This window comes from Ruditapes philippinarum, unplaced genomic scaffold, assembly GCF_026571515.1.
Source record: "Ruditapes philippinarum isolate M1 unplaced genomic scaffold, ASM2657151v2 ctg1479_1_1_1_1, whole genome shotgun sequence".
In the NCBI taxonomy this organism is placed as follows: Eukaryota; Metazoa; Mollusca; class Bivalvia; order Venerida; family Veneridae; genus Ruditapes; species Ruditapes philippinarum.
In genome coordinates, this window is record NW_026862628.1 from 230344 (window position 1) to 244481 (window position 14138).

General features: G+C 33.2%; 1 protein-coding gene across 2 annotated transcripts; it reads left to right on the forward strand.

The window, feature by feature from the left end:
- The first annotated feature begins 2544 nt into the window (after nucleotides 1-2544).
- Nucleotides 2545-13046, forward strand: LOC132719624 (uncharacterized). Of its 2 annotated transcripts, XM_060703427.1 has the most exons (6): nucleotides 2545-2729; nucleotides 5560-7255; nucleotides 8029-8202; nucleotides 8651-8821; nucleotides 12195-12351; nucleotides 12689-13046. In XM_060703427.1, exons 2-5 carry the CDS (start codon nucleotides 5575-5577, stop codon nucleotides 12317-12319), a joined length of 2151 nt encoding a protein of 716 aa, XP_060559410.1. In that variant the 5' UTR covers nucleotides 2545-2729; nucleotides 5560-5574; the 3' UTR covers nucleotides 12320-12351; nucleotides 12689-13046. The 2 variants fall into 2 exon arrangements, with proteins under 2 accessions (XP_060559410.1, XP_060559409.1); XM_060703426.1 differs by having other exon boundaries at nucleotides 12195-13046.
- The last annotated feature ends 1092 nt before the right edge of the window (nucleotides 13047-14138 follow it).

Genomic DNA, 14138 nt, shown 5'->3' on the forward strand with positions numbered 1-14138 from the left:
CAGCAAACTGGACATTTAAGACTGTGAATCAAGGAATGTGGCTCGACAGGCTCCCAGTTCGAGTCTGTAGACTCAACCGCCACATCCTCGCCGCACAACGAACCCTCAACCGTTACCTTATGTTTTTTTCTAAAAAAATAAATCCTTCCATAAAGCGCTCGATGCAGCCAGCAGAAAAATATTGTTAAGGAAATAGTTCAAATCATAACGCCATACTAAAGGTTTATGTGTCTAACGTGTTACTATCTGGAACTCACACGTGTGCTTTTTGATATATTAAAAGCATCCTACGAGAATCTAAAAGGAACTCCACTGAGGTTCAAAAAGCTAAAAGCATAAAATTTGATTCTTAAAATAGATCAGCTGGTACACGTAACACTTGAAGAAATGCAAAAAAAAATAGTAAGAAATATACCAAGAAATGAATTGAAAAGAGTATTTTTGTGCTTTTTTAAACATGATTTGAGTGACAAGCGTTTAAACGCTTTTCAATTTTGGGTCATTTTTCACAATTTGAACAAATATCCTGAATAAACCACGAGAGCGAACGATTTAAAATTTTGCACACAAGTTACTTATCTAGACCTACATCAAACAGAGCATTAATCTCGAAAAAATATTTCCAGTCTCGTCATGTCAAAAAATAAAACAAAAAAAACAACAAAAAAAAAAAAAAAAAAAAAAAAAAAAAAAAAAAAAAAACACAACAAAAAAAACCCCAAAAAAAAACCAGCAGAGTCCCTGTCCAGCGAGGAGGGAAATCATATAAAAAGTTGAAAGAGTTTAGCTTGCGTTGTATATTACGTATGAATCAATTCTTGTTTTGAAAAAAAGAAACATCATTTGCGTGCGAATAGCACGGTCATGAACTTAGTTTACATACATTAAAGTTGAAAATACTTTATTTTCAGAAGCATTTTATTTTTGATGTCATGCTTCGGTTTCCAAAATCTTATTTGTTTAACTGCCACACGGCTGATCAATACTTACATTCTTTTACGTTTTTATAAAAAGTAGAGGTATAGTAAATGAAAGCCAAAATATCACTTTGATTACATTTCTTTTTGTGTGTTATTCTTGAAATATTTCCCTTTTGGAGCAGCTCTTGACATTTTAAATGTTCTGAATACTGGTAGGGTAACAATCAGGACCTATAAAATGATGAACCTGGACAGTCATTGCAACAATGAATGTTATATACCAAAACGTTCATTAAAGTCTGTAGTATATGAAACCACCGGCATAAATTGGCAAAAATGATGGCCATCAGAGAAATCCAAGTAGTCCGCCTAAAATAAAAAAAATTCAAGAAACATTCTTTCAACTATTATTTTATTGCAAATTCTAAACTTTAACAAATGTTATCAACCCGTTAATATTATATAAAGGGAGCTTTCACAATATTTAACTTACTCTACTGGTTTTCTGAATTAAGGCAAGGTCGAATTTAATGTCAAAGTGATGATACAGTAGAAACATGTATTAATTGCTTTCATAGTAATGTTTTACTTTTATTTTTTATTTAATTTTTTAATGAATCTTCAAAAATTTTCATTCTTTTAGAAAACATTATGATAGTTCAAACATGCACAAGACATGCCTACGAGAATAAAGCTATTATTTGTTGGGGGTTATTTCCTTGGTCTGACCCTATTTTGCAAAAGATCCTTGAGTGATCTAAGAACATTGAGGGATGCGCAATTATGATGTCCATACTGGAGGCCAACAAACTTAAATGCAGTTAAGAATCATGCTTTTGGTATTGTCTTACAGGTTGTGTTACCTGTTCATCATTTCATGGCTGCCGTCAATCTGAAATCTTTTTTGGAATTTTTAAGGGTCATGTTATGTCTTGAGTTTAAAATCTTCAATTTTAAGCTTTGCTGATTGCGATTTATTATGTAAATTTTTAAAAACTTAAAACATTTTGAATGTGTTCAAAGCGAGTGACTAAAGATCAATCAACCAGTTCAGCAGCCATCTTGAAAGTCACTGAGATTGATTTCGTAATTTTGCACGTACGCGTATTCACTCGCCCATATGGAAAAATAATACCTGGTAGCAAGGCGGCCGAAATTGCATAATGACCTAGATCTTGCCAAAACGGCCTTGAAATACCCTAAAATTTGTTACTTTATATAATAACATAGGTATTAAAGTATTATTTAACCCAAGTCTGCTCATTTTACAGAAAGGGTTATCAAATTTCACGAGATTAAATAAGCTGTAAATGTCAATAACCATCTAATTTAGTCTTGCTGTACTTAATCTAACATGTACACTAATCGCATTAGCAGACAACTTTACTTTAAGAAGCCTCCAAAATCAAAACAAAGCAAAACAAGACAAACAAAAGAAATAACGCAAAGAAACAAAAGAAACAACCGTCTAAACTCTCCTCACCATTGAATAAAAAAGAAAGAAAAACAGACACATGAGCAAGGACGACTATATACCCGTTTCTAATGAAGAATCAATTTTCACTTTTATTTCTAAATTTAGAATGTGCACGAAAAATTATCAAACCGTGCAAAAAACCCTTATTTGTAGCGTTCAAGGTTAACAGGATACATGTCTAAACTGCTTGAAATATTTGCACAATGTAGTTTGAATTGTAGTTTTACATACGTCTAACAACATTATTGCTTTACGAAGTGCGATCTAATTGGGGGGAAAAGACAGTAGAAATCGACAAGCATTCAGGACGCATGTTAAGTTAAAACTTGAAGGTAGGTGAACATTTTAATTAATTAATTTTGTTGTTTTTGTTTTGTTTTGTTATTATTGTTCTTATTTCTCCATATTTACTTATTTGTGCAATTGAATTTTCAAATTATTGTTAAGGTTGTTTTATTTTGTATATATATATATACATGCGTATTAAGATGGTTGTAATAACTGAATGCATATTATTTTCTATAATTGCAAATCGTGAAAATATACGTTGAAATTCAGTTTTTGACAAATATGTTAAAAAAAAAAAAAAAAAAAAAAAAGTCGGTGTGTATGCGTGCGTGCGTGGGTTCGTGTGTGTATGTTTTAATATATATATATATACATTTTTATAAACATTTTAATCCTGCAACATTTTTTTCCAAGTCAAGGGCAATAACTCTGACAAAACAAAACTTGTCAAAAACGAAACACAAGGTGAGCAATTTGACATGCTGATCAATATTCCTGTAAAGTTTCATAACTCTTGGTAAAAGACTTTTTTAACCTACGCGCGTTGGGCACAAAACTAAATCAAAGAGCCATGAAAACATCTTGTAAACACCTTAAGTTTTGACCTAGTTACCCACTTTTTATTGTTAGAGATACAGCTACGATATTTTGACCATGTACATAATTTCAAAAATATAATTGAAATCGGATATAGAGCTTCATAAAAATTCTGTTAAAATGTTTCAATAACTTTGAGTAAAGAAACCATTTTTTTTTAACCTTACCGCGCGGCATGGGTCCAAAACTAAGGTCAAAACATGAAACCAATCTTGTAAACACCTTCATTTGAACCTTATTTTCCCAAATTTTTATTTTAGAACATGACCTACCGAATTTTGAACCCATTTTTAACATAATTTCAAAATACAAATTTTGTTGTCCGGAATTAGTTTATAATACTAAGCCCTTCAGTGTTTTAAATAAGGCTTTACCCAAAATTTTCAAATTTCCAAACTAAATCCAATGTAAAATGCAATAAAATTTGAGAACTCCAGAGATTCTTAATTCCCCTTTGTTGTAAAATTAATATTTTTCTCTTTCTGTCAATTCGATGCAATTGTGATTTATGTTAGAAAAGCAACATACTCTGGCCTTTTGTTTGTTGCTTAAGTAAACGTAGTCAATGACGATTCTATGTAAACATATGCGCGAACTGCTTTCTAAACGGAATAAATATGTACTAAAGGATGTTGTGATGTACTTAGCTTTGCACTATTCATATTTCGTGAAATAACGGTGAAATTTGATTTTGATAAAAGACAAATGGACAATTTGAGCAGGAAGTAGATACCTCATCATTATCAACTTTTTATCACTACGAATTTTTTTGAGACAGGTGTTTCAGCTTTATAAGCAAATAACTTTAAAATTTAAGATCAAATCCATTAATTTTTATTCGTAACGACCGATATCATTACTTCTTACTATTGTGTTGCTGCCCAAAGAAAATGAATAAAATGGAACATTGTTTTCTTTTAAATTAATGCTTTTCGTACATTCTTCTCAAGGAATATGTAACTGCATTTTTATCAAAACTATCACTGAAGGTAGTTTATACCAACTCAGTTACCTTAACTTTTGAAAAATAAGTGGCCTGAAGAAAGATTTGAATTCAACCTATAATTTATGAGATTTCAATCGTTTACAAAGAATTATTTCAATTCATTTCAATCCCAACCATGGTCTTCATGTCAATTTGCTTTACACTAATTATGAATAAAATATCTCATTCCTTACTTTATTTATTGTTCGAAAACCATTTTTCTATTTTCATTAACAGTGACCCTTAACCTAAATTGGTCAAAATGCAATCCAAAACCGGCGTTTCCACATAAGGTTGCTTAATACCAAGTTTGATTACAATAACTAATCTTAAAATAATTTTAATGTCAAAAACATTTTCTATTTTAACAGTGACCTAGTGGTCACATGGGGAACAAAAGCAATACCTGCCAGTATTTCCAATTTAAATGTGTTCCTGAAACCATCAAGTACTAAACAATGAATGTAAAGTTTCTTGCTCAAGGAAACAACGGCTAGCCACTGACAGGGTTTGAACCCACGCGGTCAACAATCCTTAAATTACTTGCCCGACCCGTTTACCACTCGGCCACCACGCCACCACAAACTATAGTTTATATAGTATATTGTCGTAATACTTTTTTTATTTTAAGTTACGGTGACCTCAACCCCAAGGGATAAAGAAGAAATCCCATCTAGAGTCTTCATAAAAACTTGCTTTACACCAAGATTGATTACAATATCACATTTTGAGCTCCAGTTTTTGACAGGAAACCATTTTCCCCATTTTAGTAACAGTGACATTGACCGACCTTGGCCCCATGGGGTCCAAAAGCAATACCAACCGGTGTCTTTACAAAAAAATGTTATATACCAAGTTTGACTACAATGTCTCATTCTAAACTCCAGTTATTGTCCAGAAACCTGAAACATAGTTTTTATTTTTAGTAACAGTGACCTTGACCTAAAGTGTTCCAAAAGCAATACCAACAAGGGTCTTTTAACATAAGCTTGCAAAATACCAAGTTTTATACCAAATTCTAATTTTTGTCCGGAAACCGTTTATTGTTTTAGTAACAGTGAATTGCCTTTGGCCCCAGGGTTGTCCAAAAGCTTTACCAACCGTGGTCTTTACATAAGGTTTCTATATACCAAGTTCGATTTCAATACCTCATTCCAAACTAAAGTTATCGTCCAAAAGCAATAAAAGAGACCGAGGGACGGACGGACCGACCGACAAACTGACTCCTATATATTCCCTCAACTTTGTTTGTGTTTAAAAAGCAGTTTTGATGATTTGTTCTCTACTTTCAGGTTGGCAAAATTGCGATGGCTAGATTGCTAGATTTATGTATAAGACAATGCACCACACCTTTACTCTGCCTTTTGTTTGTCTGCTTTGTAAATGCGCAGCAGACAGACGATCGTCCAAAAGTACAACCATATGCAAACGCTGCAGACTGCATTTGTAAACCGGAAGACACACTTTGCAAGTGTACATTTGTAGTAGAACACCGTTTGTCGATGGTTCTTCATGAGGAAAGGGAATTAGTTCGCGCAGTTAATGGGTACTTAGTTAAAAATGTTGACGACAATAAAAGGTTAACTAAAAATGAATCAGAGAGAGTAATCACGACTGACGGTGTAGGCTCTAGACTCGTCATTGCTATAAATGGTAAATTTCCTGGACCAAGAGTAGATGTTTTTGAAAACCAAGAAATTGAGATAACGGTTGTTAACACATTTCATACTGACAGCGTGACAGTTCATTTCCACGGCATACATCAGAAAGACACACCATGGATGGATGGAGTGGCTTTCATCACACAATGTCCAATCCTTCCTGGTCAAAGTTTTGTATATCGTTTTAAGGCATATCCACCGGGAACCAGTTTTTATCATGCACATATTGGGGACCAGCGAAGCATGGGATTATACGGTCCGTTCATTGTTCGTAAAAGAGATGTTAATGGAGGTCCGGGTGAAATTATTGTTGCTCTGCAAGACTGGAATCACAATATGGACGCCGAGACAGCGTATATGAGGATGATAACTGAACAATACGATTTCGGTACAAATCCCCCTCAAATTGTTAATACTACAGTTTCGGTCGATAATGGCAACTTCAGCAGATTTGAGTTCAAATCTGGTCTTATTAATGGAAAGGGGAGATACTGGAAAAGTGCCACTGAACACAACAGCGCTCCATTAGAAATCTTTAAAGTTACGACAGGACGCAGTTATCGTTTTCGAGTGATTGGTGCCATGACACTTTATCCGATGAGGGTTTACATCGAAGGAATTCCGCTGTCATTACGATCATCTGACTGTTTCAACATCGAAGATAATGATATCGGGTCAATTCAGTCAATTATTGTACATCCGGGTGAAAGGTATGACTTTCTAGCGACCTTCACAGACAATATTAGAAAACAGTACCTACTTATTGCTGAAACGATTGAGACCAGAGCAAGTCACGGGAAGTACCATGCTGCAGAAGCGATAATATTTGTCGACAACGCTCCCGGATCTGTTAATCTTGCCCCTCCAAACAACAAAGATAAAACATGTCTTGTTGAATCAAAATGTAAAACATTTAACTGTCCTTATGGCTATACCGGAACCAACACAAACAACTGTTTAAATTTCAATGACGTGAAGAACACTGATCCATACGGCGATCCTTCAAAAGTACAAGGAAATAAAGTTGACAATGAGTATTTTTTCAAGTTTGCGTTCCCAGGGTTCCCAGGAAACACGCCAGGGTCAGTAAACGCAAGGGAATTCATCCCACCAACATCTCCGTTGCTGACACAACCAAACGGCCTTACAACTCGTTGTAACGAAGAAAAGTGTCGAGAAAAAGGCGTCTGCGGTTGTACATACATTCAAGAGATTCCTGGAAACAAACTTATTCAAATGACGTTCATGAATATCGGAAATGGATCAGGATGGTCACATCCTGTGCACCTTCATGGTCATTCATTCTTTGTTATGAAAATGGGCTTTGGTAAGTCTTTATATTGAAAATATATCTATTTTATATTGAAAATTGACATTTAAAAAAGAATATTCTAGCTTTACGGAGATGATTTAATCTTTGAAATACAAGTAAACAGAAATCAATGCTTGTTGAAATACTTCTTTTATATAAACAAGATTAGCCCTGACCATGCCTTGACGAAATAGTGTTCATTTTTTTACAACGAAAATATGTTTCTGTTCGTAAATGCAATGTCTAATGTATTCGTATTGTTTTGGTTGTACAATGTCTATGTTTTATAACCTTTTCGTGTCTTTAAAGGGACTCTACGGAGTATTTTAATTTTTTAATTTTGACATTACTGGACAGGACTCGTTTTTTACGATCTTTTTGATCCATTGGGTGTAAGTCTTGGAAAATATCTATTGTGTACGACTTTAGGTCATTCGCTCAGTGTATTTTCTAGAATAGTTTTTCCAATTGAAAAACAACAGAATTGAAAAACATCGCAAAATTGGGTTACAAATAGGTCAAAAAATACGATTTTTAAAACATTTTGTGTGAATTTCCTAATAATCTTCTGCGTATTGTTCTGTTTAAATGCGCCACTTGAGCTATGTAAGATATTCAAGTTTTATGATTTAAAATTTTTCAACCACAGTAGAGTTCCTTCTATTTTTTTCAGCATAGAATTTTAGGTTCATGCGTTTTACCAAAGAAACTCAGAATTACATGTTTAATGATTAAAACATACGTCAATTATTCTTGCTAACATTTCATCCTCATATTCATTCTAAAAGGGACATATAATGCTGTAACTGGACAGTTAATCGATGAGTCAACAGATATTAAGTGTACGGATAAGTACGGCTTCTGTTCTCAAATGGAATGGGCTGACAGCACGTGGAATGGCGGGAATATACCAGGACAAAATCCAAAACCGCCGACTAAAGACACAATCGTTGTTCCTACAGGTAATATGACTAGTGAATGATTTCAAACCCAAATGAATCGGTAAACATCGACAAAAATCCATTAATATCGTCAAACGCCGAGCCAGATCCTTCTTCCGGAAGTATTCTTTTATATATCTATGTTTAATAATAATCGTTTATCACTTGGCAGTGTTTTCCACTGTCACAAGTGACGACATTATTCTAGAAACCAGTAATGGTTTGCAAATCTTAGGCGTAACATTCACTTATTACATTCATTTATACATTTCCATCTAGATTAAAACCCTCAATCACATCATATCAAATATTTTTAATTTCTTTGAATAAACGTGATTGGTGGTCTTGCTAGGGACCCGTCAGTTATGTCTTTACATGTTAGGTAGAAAATTATGACTTCAATAAATTGTTGATGTTAATTTTTTTATAAACATCTATTTAAGTAAAGCAGCAAACATAATTATTACAGGTGGGTACGTTGTAATTCGGTTCATCTCGGACAATCCCGGAATGTGGTTCCTACACTGCCACATTGATCTGCACAATACTAACGGTATGGGGATGGTTGTGAATGTCAATCCTGGGAACCATCCGAAACCCCCAACCGGTTTTCCAACGTGTGGCAGTTTTTTTAATAACGGTATGTAATTATAATGTCGACAGTTGTTTTAACTTTTAACATTTTCAAAAGAATTATTATGAAGCGCCCAAAGTTTAATTGCTTTTTTTGCTTTCTACATCAAATATACATTCATTTTTGTCGAACTTGATGAAAATATGTACCTTATTTTTTTCAAAATTTGCTTACTTGTGACTTGCCACTTGCGAAGGATGTTCGGATAAAGACTTTTGTTTCAAAAGGAACTTAAAAATAAACAATGTAAGAATTTACTAGTTTTTCTACATCAAAAAATGTATGTTTTTAAAATAACAAATAATAACAAATACCCCTACAAGAAGAATAAAAACATGCATCTATCATACACTAGCGGACATTGATCGTCAATTTAATGCAACGTCAAAACAAAGTCATCGCTTTTCAAAAACACGCCGTTGCACTCTATGCAACGTTCGTGATCCATTGGCTTTAAATAAGTTTTAATTCAAAATATTTTATTAACTCAAGAAACATGTCTCCCCCTCTAGCACGTCTGCTAAGGAAGGCCCGTGACTCGTGTCGTCTGCGTTCTTCTTATGATCCTTCAGTAGTCTTGGTACCCAACTATCGTGAAACATTACGTTATCACCTTGTCAATCATGACTTTTCGTCCCCTTTGTGCAATAACTTAAAAAATGCTTCTAAATTTAATAGTAGATAATCAGATATTGCACTAAGGTGAATTGATTCTGTAAAACGCATGTAAATCACGTTTTTAATATATGAAAAGGCTGTTGTAGAAATCTTATAACGACATACGGTAACAATAATCTTTTATATTTATATATTTGATACGTATTTGTTTGCAACTATCAAATAATTTTGTTTTGTGAACATGAATATCAATACTTCTCTACCTTCGACATGCTTTATGTGGATATTCGAATTCCGTGAACTGTGGCAACACCCAGATGAAACATATCCGCCAGCTCCCGAACTGTCAGTCGTCTGTCATCCTCCAAGACGCCCTGATTTGATGTATCCATGGACGTCATTTTTTTCTATTTCCGCTCCCACTGTCATCTTCTATTGTTTCTCTACAGGTACTTAAGCGTCTGTGCCATTTTATAACCAGTGCACCAATATCAGCACTTGCATGTTGTGTCTTGAGGTTTCGGATGTTGTATGACAAACATGACAAAATTTTATAATTCTGTTCGCTGTGATGACGACATTTAGTGTGGTGTTTACATTAGTTACCGATGTTAAAATGACATACAAATTTACAATGACGTCATTTAATTGTCCATTCATATTTTGGCGGAATTAAAAATAAAATCCATCAACGAAAAAAAGAAATAAGTCGAATTTATTGTTTGAATAATGTTACTATAGCAAATGTTAGCTCTGTGACACAGCCATCTTAAATTCTTTTAATATCTTTATGATACCTATCGATGAGGTATATATTAAAACACGTAAGTGTAGCTTTATATTTTTGTGTGTGTTACGTTTGGTTTGGATTACAAATGCGAGGGGTTATCGAAAATTCGTGGACTTTCTTTGTTACGTAAAATATATTTGAAATATAAATTTGAAATTCTTTCACTGTTTAGAAGAATTAATAACAAATAAACACAGAAAAATTCATGTGAGTAGCTTCTTACATTACAACAATATTTATTTTTACATAAAAACATGTCGGCGACAGCGGCGCACTCCAAACAGCTATTGACGTCAACGTCATAACTCGTATTAACATACAACTTGTGTTTAAACGTTACGCAGTCAATGACAGTTACTGCTTCTCAAAGTAATGTTCATCACTAAATTTCTTATGCCACTTTAACACTAATGATCGTGAAATTTTCTTTTCTCTGTTCGTCTGCTGATTTTTATCAAAGGTTTTTGTAGGTGCCGTTCCCAAATTACAAAAACAATTCATGATCGTTTTATGACCGCGCGATTTTCTAAATACCGCGTGTCCGTCATTTTCCCGTTGTAAACAATAAAGGCGTCTGGCGTTTCTAGCGATATCAACAAAAATTACAAAAATGACGTATATTATTTTAAAGAATTACTTAAATGACATCATAGAAGAAACAGGCTATGTTCAGCGGGTTATCTACGTTATTTTATTAGTTTTTCAGCAAGAAATTTACGATTACTAACTGCGCTTTTCTACCGTGTACCATGTATGTGCTTATTTTAAACCAATATAAAATCATTATTTATTGTAACGATTAACTGTTCCTTTTAAAAACGTGTTGATAATATTCTAAAATGTATGCTGATTGAATTTCATTTCAATACACGATGAGGTTCAAGAGATATTTAAAAAGTCCACAAATTTTTGGATAAACCTCGTATACGTGTTTTGCGAACATCGCTCGTTTTGAATTGTTTACTCGTTTGGACGAAGCAGTTAGTAGGTCCTAAAATCTTGGACGACACTTATCGCCGGGTTACTAAATTGCACCTGACAGCATACAAATCAGTTTTCCACAAAACTGAAGCTGTTATAGATAAAACCACATATTACGTATAACATATAAAGATTGATAAACAATGCTACGCGATTGAAGCTCGCATTTTGAAAATTTTATGGGCATGCTTCGGGATCATGAATAATGATATTTTATTTTCCCCAAAAAGTTGACTAAATGTAAGGTCAGTTGTAACTGATTAATATTTGTAAAAGACTTGTTGCACTCTTAGAGAGATCGGTATAATTCTGCGGCATAAAAATCAATAATGCGGGCTTCCATAAGCGAGCTGGCTAGATCCCTGGAATAATAAAAGTCTGCTTACCGGGGGGAATCTGACAATATAAGGAGCATAATGAAATCAAAAGTACGATTTTGAGAAGTCGAAATAAGAAAAAGACTATTGTGAAAACTTGTCTTTTTGTGTTTTCACTATCGTAGTTCAACATGTCACTATCGTGGATTCGCTGTTTCGTTATTGCGGCTTTTCAACAATCGTACTTTCGACCTTTTTTCATCATTGTTTCGTCTTTCACTATCGTACCTCCGACTTTTCACCATCGTTCCTTCGCAGGTTCGAAATGTATGAAAAGTCGAAAACACGAAATCATTCTTGTTTTCAAAAAATCTCGCCAACTTGATTACTGTATTTAACTTTTCACCATCGCGATTTCGTGTTTTCTTTGTTTCGAGTTATGTGTGTGTCGCAATTGCCATAACGGTACACTGTATGACCGTGTATTTAGTTTAGTTGCAATATTTTCACGAACGCATATGAAATGTGGATATTGTCTCTCTTGATATGAAATGCAATATTATAGCATTTTCAAGAAAAACAAAGCACAAAAATGAGCATGAACCCTTTTAATGAATTTTCATTTTTGCATGTTTAGTTATTTTAGCGCTATCAATATTTATTCATTTAACAGGCAAACCACAACCGGATGTTGACAGTGAATGCCGAACAATTGTTGGAGACGGCAATGGATCATTAGCCAATGGATCATTTGTTTTCAGTCTTTTGGTCGCACTTATCTGTGCCATGAGAGTATGAAGAAGGCAGTTGACTTGAAAATTGCATAACAGGTTGAATTGATTGTGAAGTTTTATTTTAACAAGGATATTTCTGACTAATTTTACTCCTTACCTTTTTAACATAACTTTAAAGGGAAGCCTATATGAATATGTTTTAAGTAATCAGTTATTTTTATATTATACATACAATATTTTTTTCTAACCTTTGTAGATTTATTTTATTTGTTTCATGAGCACCTAACGTAAAGGGGTAGAAAATCTTAACTATATAACTAACTATCTATGGAAGGATATGAGTAAATTGTGCAAATAGGATAAGAGCTTAAAATGGCTCTATTCTAGCAAGATCAACTCAAATATGACGCAGATATGATTTTTTCTTCTATAGAGAGTGCAAGTGTATGTTTGATGTTACAATAGTGAAATAAGAACGTGGTATACGTTTATCACCTGAAAGAAATAGAGCAGAATATAAAATGAATTGTGAAAAAGGTAGCAAAATGCTGTCAAAGCTTTAGAAGACCTGGTGGGAACATGTTAACTTCATGAATTCACAATTTCCACTTGTTGAATTCACATTTTCAACATACGGTTTATACTAATTTACGACTGTAACTATTCCAATTTCGTGAATTCGAAGTTGAAATTAGAAGATCGTGTAGATGAACTAGATAATTCAAGAAATGTTACCACTGATCTTTCGTATAAAGTACAAGTTTTTGCTTCTTAAATTTAATGCAAAATACGCAAAAGATTACCTGTCTTTAGGGCAAATAAAAAACGCTTTTTTAAACTTTTACAGCACAACAATAAATAAACAAAAAGTTTTATAAAAATAAAATTATCTAAATTTTTGGGCTAGATGGGAATTAAACATTTCAGTTCTGGTGATTTAAGGGCAGTTTTTTGTTTGTTTCTAAAATGTCACAAATGCCATTTCTTGGTATTAATTGCAAAATATGTTTAAACAAACCAAGATTTCCATAGATTATGTCTTACAGTAAAGTTTATTCTTATTTGTTTTCTGCTGGTTTTCACTGAGTTGTGACTTTTATTTACATTTAATTTAATGATCGCCAGAAATTAAATTACTTCATGAACTCTTTAAGTAGTATACTTTTTACACCTTTATATTTGTATGCTTATTTATAATGATTTTAAAAAACATATCATAGTATTTTAGACATGTATTTTTTTAGCGTTTTCATGAACAACTGAAGAAAGTAGTTTGAAGATGCAATAGGGAGCAAATTGTAATCAAAGTGTTATTTTGACTTCCTTCATATACAAATAGTCAACAGAGCTCGAGAAGCAAAAGACAAATAAGAAAGATAGCATTTCTGAAGCATAATGTGCCTTAAAACATAATTATAACAATTGGAATGTATGTCCTGAAAATAATTTTTAACCCTTTAACCTGCTTGAAGCTAAACTGAATAATCTTTTCCACCAGTATAGACTGACGGGCGTATTGTATGACCAATTTGACCTTTTATTGATAATTACAATTAAAATATTTATTTTTAGTGTTTCAGGTGTTAACCTTTTTGTTAGGTAAAAGTCTTTGTGTAAATTTTTACAGTTTGTTAGTTTAAGATGTAAACGTATCCTTTTATTTTTGATAGCTCGTTAGCTTTGATACTACATTCTACAAACGTAACTTACTAATAAGCAGTTTTTATAACCTAAATATTGTTGCAATGCTGTTTTGATGATTCCGTAGAGCATGATACCAAGAGTAGTTTATTATATAGATTTAACATTTTAGTCAATAAGTCAACATCGGTTACCCACGGTTTATATTCCGCACACACTACTTTAAATCATGTCGGCTACTA